The sequence below is a fragment of the Aptenodytes forsteri genome, unplaced genomic scaffold (assembly GCF_000699145.1).
Source record: "Aptenodytes forsteri isolate BGI_AS27 unplaced genomic scaffold, ASM69914v1 Scaffold82, whole genome shotgun sequence".
Lineage (NCBI taxonomy): Eukaryota > Metazoa > Chordata > Aves > Sphenisciformes > Spheniscidae > Aptenodytes > Aptenodytes forsteri.
In genome coordinates this window covers 9,684,073-9,708,002 of record NW_008795490.1, presented here as the reverse complement: position 1 = coordinate 9,708,002, position 23,930 = coordinate 9,684,073, and the positions used below count along the sequence as shown (strand labels likewise).

General features: G+C 39.9%; 1 protein-coding gene across 1 annotated transcript in view; it reads right to left on the bottom strand.

The window, feature by feature from the left end:
• The window catches only part of MAP7 (microtubule associated protein 7), a 112,789-nt gene extending 89,994 nt beyond the window's left edge, over positions 1–22,795 (bottom strand). The window contains exon 1 of the mRNA XM_009281578.1: positions 22,663–22,795. Coding sequence (XP_009279853.1) covers positions 22,663–22,795 — 133 coding nt within the window. The remainder of the gene's footprint in view (positions 1–22,662) is intronic.
• Positions 22,796–23,930: the final 1,135 nt, after the last annotated feature.

Here is a 23,930-nt window from a genome sequence, read left to right as displayed (position 1 = left end):
GTAGAGTAAATTAACTTGCTAATTCACTTTCCAATGTACAGTCCACTGAGCATACAATTACATAAAAAAAAGAAAATGAAAACTCATGCGGTCAAGCATATTAAGTTAGTATGGGTTGTAACATTATACAGAGCTTTTATTTTAAATACTGATAAACACATACTTTTTTTTAAGACCAAATCACATCATTCGCCCTTAAATCAGTCATATGCACAGCATGTATACACTGAGCATATGCCATCCTTCCCTAGCATTGCCAGACAAAAGCTACATCGCCAAAAATAGCCACACAGTGTGCTATAGCTGCTGCAGAATGCCCTAGATACATTTAGGCCATGAAGACTGAGCAGCCTTGCCACAGGAAGGGTTAGGCACTAATCTTCATAATAGGCCAGAGCTGAAAAGAGGAAGGAAGACGAATTTCCATACTTGAAGTTAATTTTTAATAAACATGATTTAGCTGAGTTTAAAAAGGGAGAGTCATCTGAAAGCTATTTTCATGCAGAGCTGGAATGCATGTGTATATACACAAAACACAATGGGAAAAGGGTGTATTAAAATACTTGGTACAGATTTTCTATGAAAAGATCAGGTAAAGAAAAAGGTGCCTTTTTAAAAAAAAATAAACAAAATATTTTAGAGTTGACTTTATAAGCATGCGGTCCCAAACTTTGATAGATGTTTCCCCTATTCAGTTTCTCAATTAATTTTTAAATGTGATTTCTTCCTACTCTTCTCTTTCTGCAGAGATTAGGAAGAGCTAACAGTTGATTTTTTTCTAAGTCAGGTAAAATACTATAAGCTGGAAGAGCTAAACAAGTAGAGATCACTGTGCTAAGTGTTTAGAGGGATCAAAGATTGATCACAGCTCAACGTGCCAGACAGACCCCCTCAAATCTCAGGCTAATTCGCAATTTATCTTTCTCCACCATCCCAACACTCCATCCAGCATGTTAGAAGGCAGCATCTTGAACCGAAGGACATGAGTGTTACAGCACTGCAATAACAAACACAAAACACACTTACCCATGATAAAGTAGGTAGCAGTAGGTAGTGTAAGGTGTTAAATGAACAAACAAGCTAGCGACATCCAAGAGTCATCTTTGTGAACTTCAGCCATTTCCTTTCAACAGATTTTTTTATGTACTGGAACAATGACAAGTGTATGTTTCTCAGCAAAATACTGAGTGTGACCAGTGCTAACGCATTTTCATCTCTGCAGTGGAGAGGGCAGTGGTCTGTCTTTCTAATGCTATCCTCCAGGTTACCTCTAAGGAAGAAAGCTCAGTCTGAGTGAAGAGATCATTGCCTATATCAACTGACCAAGACAAAATGGATTTCCCCAGATCAGCAGAGGATTGCCCTACACTGGCAGGCAAGGCTTCACCTTTAGCCAGATAAGCAGTAGAAAACCCAAGAGCAATCTCCACCCACACCCTGTACCCTTAACTAACTTGACAGTGCAGGTGGGCCTTGTTACATTGCCTGGGAACCACCTGGCATTTAAAAAAGCACACATACTATCAGCTTGCTCTTATCACTCAAGACTGACTATGCCCTTCTTTTCCCCCCCCCCCAAGATCAATGCGATGGGGAGCAGAAGGGATGGATGGAGACTTCTCTTTAGCCCTCTAAGACAGTCTTGGAGTCCCACATGTTAAACTTCAATCAACCTTTAAAGTGTAAACATTAACCTACATCATGACAGTCCTTATAAAATGAGTAACATGATAGCAGTACAGTATTTAGCGAGCAAGCTACTGTTATAGCTTGATGCTTAACTTACTAGACCTATTTCTAGTGAAGGTTCAGCGCAGAAAGCATTGAACAGAAAAGAAAGGGAAATCATTCAAGTGGCAGGCAAGACTTGGTGCTCCTGTCATTCTGCATTTCTGACAAGGCTATTGTATGCCTAGGGGATCACATACATAAAAGCAGCAAGCTGTTTCTGCCCTAACCTGTCTTCACAAAGAGGGAGAAGGCTTGGGGAAAAATGCAAGTGCCAGAAAACCAAAGAACCCCTGAAAAATTCAAGGATATACTCCACTGCCTATCCTAACGAGGAAAACTTAAGCAGGTTGGCACTTAATATTAAAATTGCCTGAAAAGAGTATAATTCAATCAGTGCTGTCAAACAGCAGTAGAAAAACAGTTTTGGGGGAGATTTCATCATCAGTTATATTCCCTGGACTACCTCTACTTCACTGTGGCTTTCGTTACATTGACCACTGTCAGGGACTATGACCCTAAATTTAAATATGAAAAGAGAAATCCACTGCTACAACAGTTTTTCCAAGTCTTAACAAAGACTTTCACTCCATCTCCTTTTAAAGGAGTATAAAAGGTTCTACAAACAATATCTTAAAAACATTGTAAATGTAGGGAACTGTTCATGTGAAGTTTTCATCATATTTCAGTCTACTGGTACTAAATCAGAAGACACTGATATATACATATATATAGCTACTATATATAGCTTAGTATTTAGGAACTTGGTCCCCCAGCCTGAGTCTAACACTCTGACATTTGTGAGAACTGTATAATCCTGTGTAATTAACTGCAAATAGAAGTGTCACTTTCCTTTGTGTCTATAAATGTCTCCATAATAAATTAGCCCATCAGTTATTTATCATACACATACAGAGTTATTAAATTTTTTTCCCATTCTTTACATGTCAAAACATAAATGGATATTTTTCATTGCTTCCTTTTTGGTAACCAGGAGGCAATCACATTTATGGGACTGAAAACTCTCCTGCCAAGACACATGCTTCCAATGTAGATTCAATGTCCTCATGACATTTTTTTAGTACATTAACAGAAAAAGCTCTTGAAAATCTGAAGAAGTAGTTACTTCCTTCCCCCCCCCCCCCCCCCCCCCCCAGCAGCAATAACGCAACCTAAATTTTTTTCTGTTGAAGTCAATATTCACTGTGGCATGAGAACAAGCGGAAGTCAGGGCTCCTTGATTGTACTGTTGGCTTTGCTCCTGGCCCAGTGTGTGAGCTCTGTCCTTCCTTTATCCTATTCCCTAAAAAAAGTTTATTTTTTGTTTCTTAAAAAAAAAAAAAGGCTTTGAAAATTTTCATAGATTTTTTTTTTTTTTTAATGCTTTGGTAAAAGTCTCCTTTCCCTGTATCATGCAGGCCTGCAACTGCATGCACAGGGAATTGTCCTCACACTCAAGAGCAAGCTGGTATCTAAACACCAAAGAGAACAATTAAATAACAGCATTGGTACTCTGAGAGCAGGTATCTCATGTTGAAAACATTCCCCAAACTCCAAAGAGCATTTGCTGAAAACAGCTGAGTGTGATGGCTTAAGACCAAGAACAATGTAAGGATCCCTTCTGCCCTTTTGGAAAGTTTAATCACTTCCATGGCTGTCCTGGAACAACCTGTGTAAGGCAAAGTATAGCCAGAAGAAGAGAACTGCAGGGTAATTAGCTGGCAGCTGACAGATACCAGAAGTGTTCCAAGGTTCCCATTCCAGGAAGACGAACAACAAATCTTTCTGTGAGTCCTCATGAGCCATTTGCCAGGAACAAGGCCTGTGCATGACCCAGGTAATCTGAGAAGTTTCCTTAGATGCTGAAGAAAGCCCTCTGTGCCCAACAATGATCCAAATGTGCAGAATAATCTTTTTTAACCCATAATTACACATTTGATTACACAGTTTTAGCAAAGGAACTTGCTTCAACTATGCTGTTATGAGCCTTAGTATGCCAGTTTGGTTTCAAGCATTTCTACAGTAAAGTGTTATATAATTGTACACATTAGGATTTCAGTTAGGCCTATATCCATAGAATCCACATTTGTAAAAAAAAAATCAACTATTTTGATTAATAATATGGTTATGAGGGAATTCAATTGAGTCTGAGGTTTGCTTCCCTCCTACCCAGTGTGCTAGAGGAGAGAACTTGAGAGTTATTCCATACATTTATGTACCTAAGCAACAATGTCTGATAGCCTCCTACTGAAGACTGTATCAGGAGAGTCACGGCTTCCACTGTTGAACAAAAATAGGTAAGTTTCAGTTACAAGAAGTTAGCATTAAGCAGCAGTGTATGTAGGTTTCATTAATAAGAATTAAAACAGGGGCAGAATCCAGAAGTTTGAAGTGCCATAATTTGCAGTTGTGTTAAAAAAAGAAAAATATTTATATTTATTACCATAATTTTGGAGTTCCTACAAATGCAGGCTACAGCAGCTAAAGTTGGTTCCACTAGGATGTTATTCCTGGAAAGACACAGGAACTTCAGCTGACAGTTCAGGCGGTAGGCCATTTTTCTTAGGAAATGCACACATTTTCCAAAATAGTGTTTTAGTGTAGTGTCACAAAATGTTATACATGTAACTACTGTATAGTATCCATGGTATACATGTACCCTTTTGAAACACTATCCATTTGCTTTTGTTATAAGCACATCTGTATCTAGATGTGACTATACATCTTTTCTGCGAGAACTGTCAGGAATTGCACCTTGCGTGCTGGTGTACCTTTCCTCCAAGCTATTCCCCTTTCTCCTAGCAAACAAAATGCTGTGGAAAGAACAGTCTCTTCTGCATTTAGCTAAGCTGTATGTTTGGCAACTCTGAGGAAACCGCTCTGAATTGAGGAATTTGGTGAAGATTTAGAAAACACAGCCACACTATCAAACACAGCAATTACTGGAACAGTGAATAGAGCCTGAACAACCATACAGCAGTTAGTATTTGATTCAAAAGCGAGAGTAGGTAGTCTCATTACTCCCCAGTGTTAGTTCAGGCAGTTAGTAAGCTGCAGCCAAAGCCTCATCTTAAAGCAGCAGCCTCATTTGCACAAGTTAAAGTACTTGCCACAAAAAAAAAAAAGAAAAAGAAAAAGAAAAACCACAAACCCAAAAAAGCCTCCCACGCCTCCAAACCTAGCCAATAACTTTAGGGACCAGTTCACTATTAAATAATTCAGATTTCAGAGACTACACATGAAAGAATTGAGCATACCACTTAACTTTTTTGTGATAGCATCTCTAAGGCACAGGCTAACTGCATCAGTACAGTCACTTCTGGCTTTTGTGTTTGAAAGTGCTGACTTTATACATACTGGATGTCACTCACAATCCATCATTTTAACACTTCTCTCTCTCTCTTCTCTGACTCATGATTCACTGTTTCCAATAAAATAAATACAGTACTCTAATCCAGCGCCAGGTCCCCACAGCTTAAGCAGTGCAGCAAATTGATAGTATGGCTGCAAAACAATCTAGACATTTACTGCCAATAGCATAAGAAGAAACTCAAGGAATCTGGACCTAGTGCAGCATGATGCCTCTCCAGTTCTCATAAATGCAGCTTTGATCTTTGGGGAAACTCTGAAGGCACAAGAAAGGTCAGAAGAGCTAGATGGCATACAAATAGATGCTATTCCAAGTAAACTGACAGTGCAATCTTCTGGGAAGCCCAGGTAAGTAACCGTTTCAACAAATAAACATGAAGTCTGAAAAAGCAAGATTTCAGGAATAAAAAAAATACAATTAAAGTAGAAATAACTTCTTCATAATGCCTTTCTTCCCTGTGCCAGACGCTCTTAACCTATCTTCCCACTAAATCTTATGGAGCCCTGTTCTCTGATGAGTAGCAGGCTGGGTGCTTCAGGACTGAAGCCCTTTGTTTTTCCATACAAGCGATACTAGGCTGTGCAGGAGCAGCGCTGCCTGCAGTCCTACCAGCATGCCTCAGCCCTGACTGAGAGGAGAGATGATTCAGACCATTTTACAAGTGCCCTGTTCCAAACTCCCTTTCTGCAAGTTGCCTAACAACATAATTCCCCACTTTCCAAGAAAGGATTTTTTTAGAAGTAATTACTCCAGTGCAAAATTATAGAACTTTTTATAGTTCTACTATTTTGAGATATGACTGAATGTGACAGCAGGATGTACAGACCCATCATTAGTTCAGAAGATAAACAGATCTGGGATTCAAAGGCTGATGAGAAGCTTGCACCAATTTCAAGACAGCTTCAGATACTATATACCTGCCCTTGGAAGCTGTCTCATTCTTTGAAATGGATACTGTATGGTTATTTCTTTCAAGCAAGAATTAGACCACTAATTGTTTACTTGCAAAATGTGGTTCAGTTCAATAAAGCCAGAGAGATACAGAACAGGGCAATAAGTGCTTTCAGTCCATTACCAAAAGAAAAAGATAAGTGCTCTAAGCCTGAAAACAGGAAGTCAAATTCACTACTTTTTCAATTTACTTCGCTTCAGAAGAATTACAACATGGACAAAGTTGGCCCAGCCTTTTTAATGGTTTTTTTACAAGTCTTACCATGCATCTTCTTGCCAAATAGACTTCTTCAACGCTCCCCACACACAGCACCTCTTCTTATGACAGACTTAGCTCTGCACTACCCCGAGTTACAACTACATAGGACAGGATTACAGTTGTGCAAAACATTTGCAGCTCTGAAAAGAGCAAACCATTCAGTTGCAACTATCCCATGCAATATTTTAAATACTTCACTTGTTTTTTTTCCTCATACACTTTAATTTTCAGTTTTAACTCCTGTTCAGAGAGCACTTTATTAAAAGACCTTTGGAAGAGGTTTTATGGGAAAGGAGCAGATGTGAAGTCTAGCTTTTCAGTGCTCATTACCTATAAAGGACTTAAGTACTTCAGTTTGACTCCAACTGATACCATGGGACATCCTTCCAGTCGTGACAGCAGACTACAAAAGTCTGTGTTCATCTATTTGTAGAGTTAACTACTGCAGGCAACAGTCTAGCAGGGTTTTTCCCACTGTCTTAGAAGGAAAGCACCTGACTTAACAGAGCAAGAACAGGATCTAGAGTCACTGTCTGCGAGCTTTGTGTTTCATTCTGCCAAAGCTTATGATGCAATCTATAGTGTAACCTCTTCCCACACTCCAGCTGGCATTAGTAACCTGCCTACATCTGTATTTGTTTAGAGACAGTGGCCCTTTAAAAGAAAAAAGACCCCCATTTCCCCCATAGATAAGTGTTCCTGCTTTGTTTACCTGGGGGTGGGGGAATGCCTTAGCAATACTTATCTATTTTCTTTCTCAAATAATCAGATTTCAAATACTGGAAATATTTGTCAATGATGCCTTGCAATACACCTCTATTATAGTAGAGGTATCATAGTAGGGTACTACCTTTGACCCACATACTTGCATAAGGGCAGATGCAGGGAGAAAGGCTTCTCTTCATGTCAAAAAAGTCAACTTTCACCCTAAGCACTTCACCACAGTGCTGCTTTCTACTTTGCCACAGAGGCTGGGATTAGAAACACTGGTGCAGCAGCAATCCTTGCTTGTAGAAAGCTTTGGGGATCAGCTGACATTAAGACATCCCCCAAAAGGTACCCACAGACAGTGGGAACACTTACACAAACTGTATGTGTAAACACTTACACACTGATGAAAAAAGTTTAGCCCCTATACTTCACCAAAATCACAAGCCACACTATAATATGTTATAATGCCTTACCTGGGTGGGATAAGGAATGGAAATACTTTGTGACCTGTTATTTGTGATTTCCTAGGCTGACTGGGCAGCACTGTACAACATTTACCAAAAGAAATTCAAACTGTTTAAAAGACTGTAACAACTGATGTATCTACATCTCATCAAGTCCATGAATAGGCAATCCAACATAGCGGCAGCAGACCTGCTCAGCAAATCACCCTGGCAGGCAATCTCCATTGCCATCTGCTTGGCCACCAGCACCTCAGCGCACACGCAGCTTTTGGCTCTACTGGCACATGAAAGGCAGAGCTCAGTGGACCACAACCAACATGCTATAAAAGTGGCCTATTAAAACAGTCCTACTCTGCAAGCATCAGTGCCTGAGCAGCTCTGACAAGCTACAGCCCATGCTAGCCCTTCTCAATCAGGTCACAGAGTACAGCACAGGGGAAACCACAGATAAGGCCCCACTGCCGATTAACATAAACCAGAATGCTCCACTTACTCAGCAGTAAGTTGTATCCAACACAAATTAACTTCTCTTTCAGTAGAAAGTCCCAATTAATCTTGAAGGCATGCAGGACACCAAGATACCCTTCTTATTTTCCTCATTTAATTTTCCCCCCTTTAAAAAGCAAAGCATAAAACATAATCCAGCATTGCACAACTTTACAGTAGCACAAAATAAAGGTATTTGGAAGGCGGCTTCAGCATTTAGAATTGCACAGCAGTATGTTATACAACAGGAAACCCAGATCTCATTGGATTTTCCCATTTAAAGATCCAATAGCACAACAGAGGGAAAGTTTAAGCATATGCAGACAGTGATTTCACAACATCTTTTAACACCTGCAAGTAGCAAAGTCTTCCCAAAGGTTTACAGGCAAAACATTTTGTTCTCATTCTGTAAAAAAGAATTTTGTGATATATATATGACAAACATATATATGTTATACTACATATGAAACCTTTTTGGAGTATATAATTAATGCTGTTTTAATTTAAAGAACATTCGAGCAAAAGGTCAATCAAATAAGTTGAGACAAGAGAAAGAGAAAACACTATGCAGAGAATGGGAAGTAAGTGCACTGTTGCTCAGTCACAAGTAATTACAGCCTCACTGGCTGGCTGTTTTTCCACAGAGTAATATTTAATAATCCCCACACAGCCTGAAATATTTGAGTCAGATGGGAAAGCTCTCATTATAATCACTATTGTCAGGATGTCCTGCAAAAACAAGTTTCCCCTCCCCAGAGAGGGAAACAGAGATTGTTCCTGTAAATGCTACTAGACATGATATTTATCACCAGTTATTCTCTAAGTCACAGGAGTTTTCATGTGAAAAGGCAGTCTTTGCAACACAGGTCTCAGAAGGACTGTTAATCAATAACTGGTCTTCCAATAACCAGTCTCAGAAGACAGTTGCTTTAAAACTAAAAAAAGCCTTCCTCAAGGGGAGAACATGCCTCCATATTTATATTGTTAGTCTTCTCTTGACTTTTGTGACTCTCTCACTCCCAGCCTCCTATCTCTGTGTACTTTCACACTACTTTAGTCCACCAAAGTGAGCAGGTCAGGTTGGATATTCTGTGGCTGAGAATTGTTTGAGAACGGGGAAGGGCAAAGGCTTTCAAAAAATAGACACACAGACACGTATTACAAAAGGTTTTGTAACCAAGGAGAAAAATTCAAAATCTTACTTTGAATTACAGCTGTTGGATCCTGCTTACTCCAAGAACATCCCATTTATTAGCATGCAGTAACTCTACCAACCCACTTCAACTATTCTACAGCATCATTATAAGAAATATCTTGACTCTTTTTAAGGACTGATAAAAGAGATGTTACCAAAATCACAAATACAAAAGTAAACCTTCTCATCAAGTTGCTCCCTAGCTTGTTTCTTTTTAAAGCTATGTTAGCTTACACGGTTTCAAGAGCAGGTGTCTGCTTATGTGACTCACTGGTTGTAATGTATGTCCTGGTTTCGGCTGGGATAGCGTTAATTTTCTTCCTAGTAGCTGGCATAGTGCTGTGTTTCAGATTTAACATGAGAATAATGTGATAACACACTGATGTTTTAGTTGTTGCTAAGCAGTGTTTATACTAAGTCAAGGTCTTTTCAGCATCCCATACTCTGCCAGCGAGGAGGTGCACAAGAAGCTGGGAGGGGGCACAGCCAGGACAGCTGACCCAAACTGGCCAAAGGGATATTCCACACCATACGACATCATGTTCAGTATATAAGCTGGGGGGAGTTGGCCGGGGGGCAGCAATCACTGCTCAGGAACTGGCTGGACATCTGTCAGTAGTTGGTGAGCAATTGCATCACTATTTTTTTTTTTTCCCCTCTTTCCCTGTTTTTCGTTTCTCTCTCTCTTTTGTTGTTTAACTTTCCATTACAATTTGTTATTACTATTCTATTATTTCAAGTATTAAACTGTTCTTAACTCAACCCACAAGTTTTCTTACTTTTGCTCTTCCAATTCTCTCCCCCATCCCACTGGGGGGGGGGGGGGAGGGTGAGCAAGCAGCTGTGTGGTGCTTAGTTGCTGACTGGAGCCAAACCACAACGTGTCAGACCACACTCCTAAGAAACACAACAAGGGCAAGCAAGAGTGAACAGTAACAAACGAGGGTAACCTCTCTCACTAACAGAGACTTCCTTCTTAAAGCTTTTGGTAACTTACCAGGTCAAGTTTACAAGGCCATATTGTTGTCCCCGCTCCTTAAAAAAAAAACACACACACAAAAGAGGTCAAAGACAGCTTGAAGTACCTCTGTCTGAGAGCTCCACTAAAAACTGGCCTGCAGACTTCCACATTTCATCAGCAGAGCCTTCTTGCCTTGATTTATAGCAAAAAGCTATAGCCTCACCATCTGGGACTAGATTAGTGATAAGAGCTTGCTACTGGCAATTATCTAGATTTTTTTTTTAAAAGAAATCCTAGGACAAGTTTAAGAAAACTCCATAATCAAAGCCTGGAGTATAAAGAGAAAGGCCAAAGAACAGCACTTTCTCAAAATTTAAGCTAAATCTTCAGTGTGTTAAAGGGAACTGCTAGTAGCAGCAAGACATGCTGAACTCCTCTTTACAGCCAGGCAATAGCAGGGCCTGTCTGCAGAGCTAAGATGAGCATAAATCGCCCCCAAAAACCTCAGGGTCAGGAGCCTATTCAGAACTCCAACACATTGTAATCATGGAGATGCCATCTTCATTTCTCAGGAGAGGAAAATCAAACCATCATACTGTCACCTTAAATATTTTGGCCTGGGAATGCTCATCACACAGATGCCACAAACAAGTGAAATCTGTAAGGATGGTGATTAAACAAAAGTCTAACAGAAAAAGGAGGCATCCATAAGCATCACCATGGTGTGAGCATCAGTCTTCACTATACTGCTTTCCTATGCTCTGCATCAGTTATTGACTAGAAAGATTTATGTTAAACATATTGCAGTGAAAAGCCAAGCTACTCTACATACAATCTTCAATGACACTGAGCATTTGAGATGTGGTTTACAGCAGCAGTCCAGGTGACTCACAGGGACAGTAAGGTTCACAAAAACTCCCCGAACACAAACTAGTTGACAGTTGTGTTTCTTAAACTTGAGAATAACCTGGTGAAGAAAAATCCTGGCACAGAAGTAAATAAATACATTATGGAATATTTCAGAAAAGACAAATTGGAAGTGTAAGAACATACCAAAACACTGATAACCCAGGCACAACAAGCAGCACAAGCTGCTTGGTCTGCAGCCTGATTTTATTGCCAATACCTCACTCAGCAACTGGTTGTTGCTGTCCTTTTCTGGTTTACAGATGGCGACTGCCATCTGCTTTTTCTTTACCCCTTTACCCTCTTATTTTGCAGTTCAGTCTGCAACTAAACACAGCAGTTTAACATAGCTAGATGGCTGGAGAAGGTTGTTTTTGTGGTTTTTTTTTTTTTTTTAAACACAAACTACCTTTTCTTCCTTTGCTGCAGGGAATAAGAGAGTGAGGTAAACATGTTTTGGTTTTTCTAGTGAAAGGGAACACACACAAGATGTGAATGTAGCGTTGTCTAGAGTTTGTGCAGACCACACATCCAAGATGGGGTGCACATTCCTCAACAAAATAGCTGTTACAATTAAGAAGGAATGACAGGCGAGACAGTTCAGCAGTTTGTTTTCCACTATACTTCTGAGTGCAGCAGTGGCAGTATGAACAAGTGCGAACTCCACTGACATCACACCTGTCTTCAAAAACAGCTCAGACACAGCTGATGTCATTCATGGTGTCTTATCATGAATTTAGCCAAAGCAAAAAATTAATATTGTAATTTTCATTGGTGTATTAATCAGCACGCAGGCAATGAGGAAACTGACTTTGAAAAAAAGAAAAAAACAAAGCTAGAATTGGCTGCATAAAAGGATGACTTCTCATGTCAAGGGTGGGTAACTGGACAAACCTGCATTTCCAAAACAGCTTTCTGAAAAGCTCTCTGAAGCAGAATTGAGAAACAAGATAGCTTTGTATGCTAAGATACAACAGTATGAATCAAGTTCTGTCAGCACTTCTACAATAAGCCTTGCCTGTGAGAGAGTTTAAAATGAAGCTAAAAGATCTGGAATTCAAGAATGGAAAAACCAAGCCTCTTCAGTACACTTAACAGTATGTTTTAGGATGTTACAAGATTTTAGATCCAGGATCTTTCACTGGACTTTCAACTACTCAGATTGTCTCTGCCCAAGACATCAGCACTATGATCATATTCCCATCAATTAAACTAGAATTCAGGCATCCTGCAGAAATGTTATTTTTGAAAGTGTATGTTACTTCCTCACTCCTTTTCCTCATTTTCTCCCAGCACACAGACAAAAATTCTTCTTAATATTTTCTGTGTCATCCACTATCCTCAGATCCCTTCAGGAGGCATCCCCCACTCCTGATAAGGAAAGAGACCACATTTCTAGCACAGCATACCATGCAATAGGAGGTGGCTACGGCACCAGGCTGCAGCGAGGCCCTTCTGAAGGCAGAACTCCACCAACCAGAGTATTTCCTGGCTGCAGGGGTGTGCAGTGGCACCAGCCTCGTTCCACAACCCTCCAATGCTAAATAAAAAGTCAGCAGCAGATCATAGAAGAGATCTGTGAGCAGTTGTACCTGGCATGCCAGACTGTGGAAGGACAGTTGTTCCCACATCTGCCTCAGATATAAGAGGAAGACCCAGAAGAAAGTTGACTGTGAAGAATCAACCTCCATGTGAAGGACTAGACCAATTAGTAGGCATGACTGGAGGTTCAGACTGTAGCAGTATTAAACAAGAGAAAAAGACTGAAGAGCAGGTGGCCAGCAACCAAACTACAAATTCAGTCTGTAAGTACATCGAGTCCCTTCTGGGATTTCCAGTACCTTGAGTATTTCTCCTGGGTTGCTGAGGTTTTTGGGTAACTCTCAACTCTTAAGCAAACTGACTCTTTGCCTCCCCTTCCAACTTGATTGCAAATCTGGCCTCCAACACACACTACTGAAAACCACTTACTGAGATCAAGGACCAATTGTAAATCCACAACTATGACTTCTAACAGGAAACTCCTGCTTTCCCTGAAGCCAGCTGTATAGACACTAGTACCAGAAAAGGAAGAGTGCTTCAGCTAACTGAATTTTTATGCCTAAGTGAAGGACATCAACTGGAAGATTTCTATGATTTGGAGTCTCTGCTACTTTCCACGTTTTGCTTCCCACCAGTCTCAGCAGATACCTGTGCTTGATTTGCTCAAACTCTTGATTCCAAACCCAGTTTCCTCTTGTTGACATCTACACAGATAAACTCTATAAATTAGACATGAACTCAAATCTACAGAAGCATAGCTAATCCCTGAGAAAAGCTATGTTGCCTCTTACAGAGCTAAAGAGCAAAACTAGGCTGCAACAGACCTGAAACAACTAGAAGATAATCTATTTGCCCAGCATTAATAAAAGGGAACAAAAACTTCAATGGACTTTTAATCTGGCAAACAGTTAGAGAAAATCTTGTACCATCATCCCATTGAAGCTGCAGAAGGTATTATTCTAGTTCAAAACAACTCAACAGTTCCCCAGCGCACACACACAGAGCAGCTACAGGCCTGTGTCAGTACTGGCACAGCAGTTCAGCTTTCCACCAGCGTAGCCTGCCCCAAACTACTTGTGTCCCCTCTAGTACAAGGACACAAATTCTACTTTCTGGAGAAAACTGCATCCAGGTTAAGCTGCAGTGACCTGCCTACTCAAACTTTGTTTATTCTAGCTGTTATCAGCAAGTCAATCATTTAAAGGAGAAAGCGAAGCTACATTCAAGTGCTTCCCCTCTAAAACTGCTAGTATAAAAAGAAAATTTAAACAATCTGCATGCTATCCCTAGTCATTGCTACCTTGAGCTTGACTAAGCAGTTAGGCTACATCTATACATACAGATCACTAAGACAGGGTTTGGGACAATTTGGATATTCAATGGCTGTCATAGTCAAACCTATAAGTAAATGAGATCGGAGTTTTGTGTAGAATTTGGTAAACATGATTCCATTCCTCTGAAAGAGAAAAATACTTTGCGCCTCAAGCAACAAGATGTGAAAGCCCAAGTTTTAGTGTACTCCCTAATTTCATTTCTGATTTTCCATCTGCATTTTTATTTGCTTATTAAACATTGCCCATAGCGCCTCTCACCTTCATTATACAGATCTGACCCACAGACATGAGCATCTACTCATATCATGCTTCAACTCAATGCAGGTGAAACTCATATGTATGAGTTTCAAGTAGTGCTTAGCTGCAAAAACAGCGCACTGTGAGATGCGCCTTCAGTGAGTGAAGACAGTTCATTAAAATAGAGCAAATTGCATCAATCATTGTGGCATTTGTTCTCCTGGCACATTACTGTTGTGGCCTGAGGTTAGGTAGACTGGGTTAAACAATTCCTTAACATGGCTTAAAAAACACAAATCACTTTTGAAGAGACTTCTGATGATAATACAAAACTCTTTTGAGATGCTTTCACTTAGAACTCTTAATTCTCAAATACCAGAAAAACAAGTTCTCCAGTTGTAAAGTACAGATTGAATTTAAAGAAGCAGGGAAAAAAAGATGCACAAAAGTACTCTGTAGGTAGCTGAGTAAGCAAAAAAATTGTACACGTGTGAGTTTGTGCAGGAAGAAAAGTTATGTACTCCCACTGATTCAGCTGAGTCCAGTTACGGGCCAGAGTAGAGTTCTATCATCACACGCTCATGGCAACACTAGGCCAGTGCTCATGAATTTCTCCGGAGTTTGATATGACAAGCAAAAGGTTTTCTCTTAAAAATAAAGCCAGACTTCTACATATCTGGATACAAAGGCAACTCCGAACGAGTGAATGGATACAGCAGTTTCTGAGCAAGCTTGCAAACAGCAGCAAGAGTGCCAAGACTCTTGACACCACCACAATCACAAAAACATCAGAGGATCTAACGGCAACATATTTCTTTTAAAAATATATGCTTAGCTAGTGCCTCATTTTTCCACTGCAAAATAAAAACATGCTACTACACAGGCATGTGTAATGTGGTGCAGATACGGCATAGAGGTCCATTTCCTCCTGCTGTCATCTTACTCTAATGGCATGTTACTGTATAAACTCCTTGGAAGAGTATTACTTGCATATTTTCAGAAAAAGATGACTGCAACAAGACCTCAGAGAATTTCAGGATCCTTGGACAGATCTACCACTTTCCAGGTTTCTCTCTCCCATAAGAAATTTTGATAAACCTACATTCCTTTTACATGTACTTTCCCCACAGTTGGAACCATATTCCCAATTCAAGGTTTTTAAAGCCACTGTTTTTACAGTGGTAAGAGTGGATAAGGAAGAAATTCTCCACTGCTTACTATCAATCTTCCATGAGTGGTGTTTCTTATTATATAAAGCTTTCTTGAGAATTGTCTAAATTAAATTGAACTCCAATCTTTCTGCTACTTCAACAAGCATTCTGTCCTGCAAGTACAGTAACCAAATACTGCACCCTGTTCTCACATGGACAACTCCGACGAATACTATGTTATCATTTATATCTTGGTTGAAATAACCCTGTTTACTTACAAAAGTTACTTCGCAAAATTCAATCTTTTCCCTAATTAGGATTATCCTCAGTTCACATGCCAAGTTAACCTGAATTCCTTTTAACAAATATCTTAAAACTTTAAAGACTTTGTTGTACTTTTTTTGGACTTTTGCCATCCACATACTCAATGTCAAGTATGCTCCCTGAGCACATGAATAGATCACAGGCTGTTTCCCCCCACAAAAACAGTTGACAAATCATGAACATAATCCTCTACAATCAGCAGTGGAAACCTCTTCTTACGGAGCTGAGCTAGAAGTGTAAGATGATTCTTACAGAGCACAGATAAGCTTTCAGTAATCCCAGCACATGCTTTGATGAACAGACTGTGTTACAACACAAGCCAAGTCCTCAGACCTGGGACTTCGACTCAAAGCCAGAGGGACTCAACAAATCAGATTTGCTCCACTGGTCTGCAGACATATTCCCTGCGATCCCTGAGACTTCCAGCACAGCCTCTTTGCTTTATTGCAAGTAAATTACTTCATGTTAGGATCTCTTTGTCTTTATTACAAATAAGTTGTTTCATGCTACCCAGCACCTACAGCTATGAACAGTGAAATCCTATAAAGGAGACAGCTTTGTAGTAACTTCCTGAAAAAACACAACTTCCTTCTGCACCCCCAACAGCTGTAAATTAGGTAGGGAATATAGGGGTTAAGAACATACCTCCCAGATACTTTGAGAGTTGTTTTTAAATAAGTGTCCAGAAAAATCATCGATACTTTTGGACCCCTCCTCTTCTGGCCTTGGCTAGCAGAAAGAAAGAGGAAGCATAGAGAAACATTAGCAGAACTCACTGGAAGGCGCAGGATGACAAACCACATTGTCCAGGTTCTCAGCCCTGCCCCTTTACACAACCAGCATTGTAAGGAGAATTGGTACCTTTCCTTCCTTCCACCCACCCTTTCCCCTAACTTTGTCTCAAATGCAGATGGGCAGGATAAGGCTACCAACTGTCACGAAAACCTCCAATACTCCATTTTGGTGACCCAGTTCACCAGCCTTTAACAGCTGCTCACTGTTCTGCCCAAACCAAACTGGAGGTCAACCTGCTGACTAGTGTTAAGAGGCCCCACTGGGAGAACCACCATCCCAGGCAGTTTTGCTAGTTTAAAGTGTGGTGGAAACCAGAGACCAAGCTGTAGTTCTGGATCCAGCCTGAGGCACAGACTCCGCGTGGGATAAGATTACACTTCCACACCCCATGCAGTACCTGTTTTGTAGGTATACAGTTTCAGTTTCCAGGACTATCAGTTTAACACCCTTGAAGATGCCAAATTTCCTTTTCTTTCAGGTATCTTAAGTTTGTGTTTGGGTATAGACACATAGCAACAAAATAACAACTGGATTAAAAGTTAGCCAATCTGAGTTTAACAAGGAGTATCTATTTCCCCAATACATGCAGAACACTGAGACTAAGCACATAAACAGTCATGTTAGAAGAAATCTCCCTCATCTCTCTGGATGAACAAAGCTTACATCTGAAATGAGCATTACACAAAAACATAACCATCCACACAACAGCAGCAAAATCTGCCAGTAATCACAGACATCACTGCCATACACCAAAGGACTGGAAAAAGCCCTTCTCTTGTTTGTTTTCAAGATGACAAAGAATCAGTGCTACTGTTCAGAGACCTAAAGCACTTATGTCTAGCCTTGTATTAGCAGCAACACTCACTCAGCAGATTAGAGGTATACTCCCTTGATCAGTTTTAAATAAGCAGGCAAGTGAAGGGTTCCATTATTAGTTTTTTCATTCATTTGCCCTAAGTCTCATAAGGTAGCTATTTCAGTTATTATTCAAATTTATAATCCAGAAATATGAGCATTACTTTTCTACGCTCTTCAAATGATAGTTTTAGAAACACAACATTATCAATAGTCTGAGAAGGTATTCCCCCCCCGCAAGGGGAAGGAGAGGAGGCATCACTTAAAAATTTCATAAAATTGAGTAAGAGTTAAGACTACATCTAAGGTGAAAAAAAAAAAAAAAATCAACAGGGCAGAGGAGGGAAATACCAAGGTGAATTGAATGGCTTGTGCCTGAATTCAAAGAACGGCTGAGGCCAAAGTTCACACGCACAGGATGGATACCTTTAATTAAACACTAATCTACCTAGACATATCTTTGTGATTGTGCTGGTTTTGGCTGGGATAGAGTTAATTTTCTTCCTAGTAGCTGGTATAGTGCTGTGTTTTGGATTTAGTAGGAGAATAATGTTGATGACACACTGATGTTTCAGTTGTTAGAATGTGCTAGTTTTGGCTGGAATAAAGTTAACTTTCTTCACAGTAGCTAGTATGGGGCTATGTTTTGGATTTGTGCTGAAAACAGTGTTGATAATTCAGGGATGTTTTTGACATTGCTGAGCAGTGCTGACACAGAGTCAAGGCCTTTTCTGCTTCTCACACCACCCCACCAGCAAGTAGGCTGGGGGTGCACAAGAAGTTGGGAGAAGTGCACCGGGGGTGGTGGGGAGCAAGTGAGCAGCTGCGTGGTGCTTAGCTGCCAGCTGGGGTTAAACCACGACAGTGATTTACATAGAGAACCACATTCACACACTATCTTCAGTCACAGAAACAATATTTGTTTTACAACACAAGCTTTAAGGGAACATTGAAGCTGTTAAGTGTGTAGTTCTATGCCTGTTTTGTCTGGTTTCTTTGTGGATATAGTTGCAGAACTGCTGGAAAGCCGGTGACTAAAACCAGTAACAATTCAAGTGCAAAATAAGCTTCTGTAAACCTGTACAAATTCTATTTGAAGAGTACACTATGAAGCAAAATTCTTGTATGTTATAACAGGAGAGGAGAATAGAGGCTGTTAATAAAAGTAACAAAGGCAATTCAAAGTAACTTTTATTTGCACTGTTCTGCTACGCAACAGCTGGATTCAAGACCCTGCAATAGTGGGTGCTATACAGACACGTAACAAAAATGCAGGCCTTGTCCCAAAGAGCTTACAACACAGTCCTTGCCATAGTAGCACACTTGGGATGTAAATATGTAGCCTAAATAAAACATATGGCATATATTTAATGCATGACTATATGTCCTAAGTTTTGAAAGGGAAATAGATTAAAAAAGCACATTGCTTTATATGGAGACTTAGAATGGCTGCAAAAGCCTCACTTTTTTTATCCAGATCTTTCAGGAAATAGTGTTTATGAAATAAAGAACACTGAGGGAAAAGTGTGCCATAAATGCTACTACTGCATTCAGAAGCATAGCTCTAACAATTGAAAATGCAAGTGCCAATGTTAAGCTGTCAAAAATGTCCCTTTGGAAACACTAGTCTATTACTTTGCCATGAACTGATTTCTAAGGCTGCTTAACAGAACAAAACCAGATAGGCCTGCAAGATTGGTTTTAGGTAGGTGCTGATCCCAGTAGGAAGTTCATCCTCAATTCACGTTCAGACTTCAACCAAACGGTAACCAGGATTTATTACCTGGAAGTCTAGTCTGGATAGTTACTATTACCTGGAAATCTATTCTGGAAAGTCACAAGTCTGTGTAAGTACCACACAGCTTGGATACCTGTGCCAATTCTCACTGCTCTTAGCTTACAAACAAGACATGAATTTTACCTCCATTGACACTCAATGATAAAAACGCCTCTTTAAAGAATCAGGCTGAGACACTACATTTGTGTTTCCTAAATTGTAATTTCGTAGATCTCCAGTCATTTATGCACTTGAGCTCACTAATTTAAGTTTCAAGCATCTTACTAAAGCTTGCTTGGTTGAACTAGTATTTTGGCAAATTGACAAAGGAAAGTAATAAAACTTGAGCAAAACCCCCCAAAACCAAAACCCAACACCCCCCCTCGCGCCCCCCCAAGCTAAAGGAAACTGTCAAATCCATTAGAACAAATGGAAAAACACCAAACCCAAAACAAGGGACAAACCCATATAAACGTCTATGAGATGAGACTCATTTCCTGATATGAGCATTATCTGTGAAAATAACCAACAACTTTCAGGACTTCCAAGGAACATATTTAGCAGAAGAACGATTAGTTCCCTACTAAAAAATACCAAGGGAATACCCCCACCCCCTGCATACACCCACCCAATTGTGACCAACAATTTCAGCCAGCAATCCTGTCAAATCTAATAGAGTATTAAAAATGTCTTAACAGACACAGGCTCATATGAAATTCACATTCAGGCTTGTAGAAAACTCTCAGGCATGGACTGAACAAACAAAACAAAAAAACCACATTATCTTACCTTTCTAACTACCAGTTAGCTAATTGATATACAGAAGCAAGTAGCAACATTATTCAGAATCCAGAAGTCAATTGCTGCCTCTTTCCATCTTCCTAAAACATGCATTTAGCCATTAGGGAGGAAGGTGGGGGTTGGAGAGGAGGAAAAGAAGTGAAAATATTGGGTGAAAAAGCAGTGAATACAATTCATATCAAAGGAAAGTATCAGGAGCACATGGCTACAAAGATTACTGCCAGATTAAAAATCCTTGACAGATCCTTGACAAATATTTTCAGTTCATTATTTGTTTACGCTGGAGGAACAAACTCATTGCCTACCAGACTTCTCAGATTACAACACAGACAGCCAAAGACAAGAAAAGAAGTGGCTGATATCAAAATCAATTTACAGAAAATCTCACAAATGTTAGCCACTTCATGATCCACATAATTTTTTTTTTCCCAGATGACAAAAACAATTCTCATACAAACTCTAATCAAGCCTTAGTATTCTGAGAAGACCTGAACTACCAAAATGACAATTATTTTAAAACTTGCGATGATATTCAAATATCCTTAATTGAGGAATGAGCTGCTTTATTACTTTGGAGTATCAGATCCATTAAAGACCTCTTGGGTTTTGAACTGCTGTACAAAGACAGGTCCAGCATGATTGTAGAAACTGCAGGTAAAGACGACATGTAGCCCACCTCCCATGAAGATAACACTGACTTAGTATGTGCTACAGGGGGAAAAAAGAAAAAAAAAATCTCAGCAGCTGCAGATGCTTGCTGAGCAAACAGGACAGGTAAAGAACTAAGATGAAGCAAACCCTGTAAAGTAGCAACAGAACAACAGACTAAAGACTCAAGAAAGCCTCAGATGGGTCCATCACACATCTTGTGTTTCCGCTCAGAGCTGCGCTGGAGTGACCTTGCTTGGTACCAGGTAGGGAAGGGAGAACACCACCCTGAATACATGCACTCCCCATATGACCAGGCATTTCAGCTCTAGCCTACCTAACCACTGGTAACGCATTCAAATGTACAGAAGGGCAAATAACTACATCCATCAGCATACAAATAGTGTTCTAGAGACACTATGAGCCATTTTAAATATTTAGTAAAAGAAAAACACATATACTTCTAAAATATTTTGTACAGCTTCCTATGCTATTTCTCACTAGGAGCATTCAAGGTAAACCACCAATTTTTTATATTAAAACCACATACACTCGTTAGTTTGCTGTCTGTGCTCCTGTGCACAGTTGTCTACTTACATTTCACAGCAACAAGAGAAAAAAAGGAATAATTAAAAATAGAACCTCAGTTATAACAAGAGAGGTAAAGGATAAGCACACCTGTATAACTGCTGCAAGTAGAAAACACTAGCTAAGTCAACAAGAACTTTTACCCTGGGAAACTATCAGTGCCATTGAACAAAAACAGGAAAATTATTGATTCTTAGCTTTGTGGACTGTTGACTCTGGAAGTCATCCAGTGGGTGATAAAAGAAAGTAATATGCTTCTTCAAACATTAAAAACTCAATAACCTCACACTAGAGTTTGTATCCCCATTTTATATGGGCAGTTTCAAATATACAGAAGAGCAAGTAACTATGTACACAAGACCCTAACACATTAGGCACATTAACAATGACTAGCAATATATATTTTAGCACAACGCCCAAATCTGTCAGGTTCTTTACTATTCTAAGGAAAAAAAAAAAGTACAAGCTGCAAACTGAAAAAAATCCCTAGTTCTGAATTTGTTTCTAACAGCTACCAAGCTACACTTTTAAGAAAAAAAAAAACAGTTAGCTGTAAATCATTCAGCTCTAATAAATATACATACTATAAATTTGCTATTTAAATGTTTGCTAGCCTCTCCCATTACACAGTAGAATGGTAACATCTGAAATTTGAAACACTGTCTTGAGGCTACAAACTAACATTTGTTTTGTAAACAAAAAAAATCTGGTACAATTTTTTCCCCCAAAATAAGACCACAAAAAGGAGTGCTCATATAAATGGAATCACTCGATCACAAAAGAGAATATAAAAATCTAACGATCAAACTTAAAATTCCAGTCACAATTGTAAGGTACAGGATCCCTGCCAGATCAACAGAATTTAAACACTAGGATCCATATGGAAAACATTAATTACATGATACAAGATAGACGGTGGCTACACAGACTTGACAGACTTCTGTTCTCAATCAACAGCCATCAACATCCCTCTGCCACCACCACTCACCTATGTTAAGTACCATAAGTATTTTTCTTTAGCAGTTACAATTTGTTTGGGTTTTTCTTTTTGTCAGACTCAAAGTCAGCATATTTGAACAATGTATTTTTCTATACTCTGCCAAAGGCACACTGCCCCTTAATGCACAGGAATGGAAGTATAGCTAATTTTACATTGTCTTTGGCAAAACTGGCTTCTATAACAGGATGATATTGCATTCTCTATTCTCCAAGCCTACAATCACTTTTTTTTTAAACAGGTATTTATCCAGACTGTGCACAGAAATCAAATAAAACACAGAAATTCACTGATATATTTCTGATGCAGGACCCTTATCCCTACCAGAAAAAAAATGGGGTTAATAACTAAAAAGTATTTTTTTTCTTCCTATCTCAAGCAGATGATTGCATAACAATCCAGGGGATTTAGATACAGACACCTATCATGCACAGTGCATTTGTGAGTGCCAATATGCATTGCCAAACTGCACCAGTCACTTACAGACTCTCCATAGCACACAGAAGAGCTAATAAAACGTTGTGCCTGCTGTGCAATGTATTCCACACAGAGCCCTTATCGCGCTGCAGAACCGTGACATACCTTTCAGTCTTTTGGAATTCCCGTTCTTTTGCTGCTCATCCTCTTCGTTAATGGTGAATAAACCCAGGGGATTTGGCCTGGCACTTGTCTTCTTCAATCTCTCTTGTCGGAGGGCAGTAGTTGAACCAGGCATGTTGCTGTTGCCTCTTGCTTATTAAAAAAAAAAGTAAAACTGCAGCCCCGGCTTAGCAGCTAGCTGCAACACTGCCTGTTCATTTGAGCACTTGTAATAGATCCCCTATGGATAAGCAGTATGCAAACAGCTGACAAATACCAACGTCCACTCGGCAGTGAAAGGCTTGCAGTCTTTCCCCACATTCAAGAAAAGCCCTAATTAAAGGCACATTGGTTTGGATGCTGCTCGTCGCTGTCTTAACCTGTTCAATTAGATCCCAGCCCACAGCTCCGGGTTCTTTGCTGCAGCACCTTTTTCCCTGCAACCCTCTTCCAGCTACAGCACACTAAAATATTCAGCACACAACACGAGAGGAGAAAATATGATACGCCGCTGTTAACAGTTTCCCTGACAACACTGACACATCCTAATCAAAGGGGGTCTATCAGTGTTGTCTCCCCAGCTGCAGCAAGCCGGCCTCGGGAACGCTGTCTCCCACACACTTGCGGAGAGCTGGAAGCACCTCGGCAGCAGAGGCTGCTCCTTCCTCCTCGCAGGGCAGCAGGAGGATGGAGCTGTGCTTGCACAAGCAGATGAGCACTGAGTGAAAAGAAGCCTGGAAGGCTCCAGGCAGGAACCTGCATTTTGCCAGCTGCTCTGTTTATTCATGTTTAGAAATTTTAGCCTAATCTAAACTAAAACAATGAGGATGAGTCTTCTTCCATATATGCATGTGTTGGGTGTGGTCCCCCCCTTAACTTAATCACCTTCCTATGCAGTGCATACCTTTTGCATTAGGAATGCATACACCCACAATTACAGGCAGGTGTTTGAACATTCTTTTCCATGTGTGAAAACTCAAAAGTCAGGATTTCTAGCTTGTACAGACAACATAGGACAATGAAAGGACTTTTGGAGTGAATATTCTGTACCGCACCATTAGTTTTACAGCACCAACCATTAACATTCACTTTGCAAAATGAACAAAATACAAACAGCCTGGGTGGTTTTAATTAGTTAGATTTCCTTCATATGCAGGCATTCTGGATTTTCTTTAGCCATTTACAACTGAGTACTTGCTCACAAGTTTTGCAATCTTCATGTTCCATCCTTCACAGCTCCAAACGCCATTATGCAACATGCTGCATGTTTT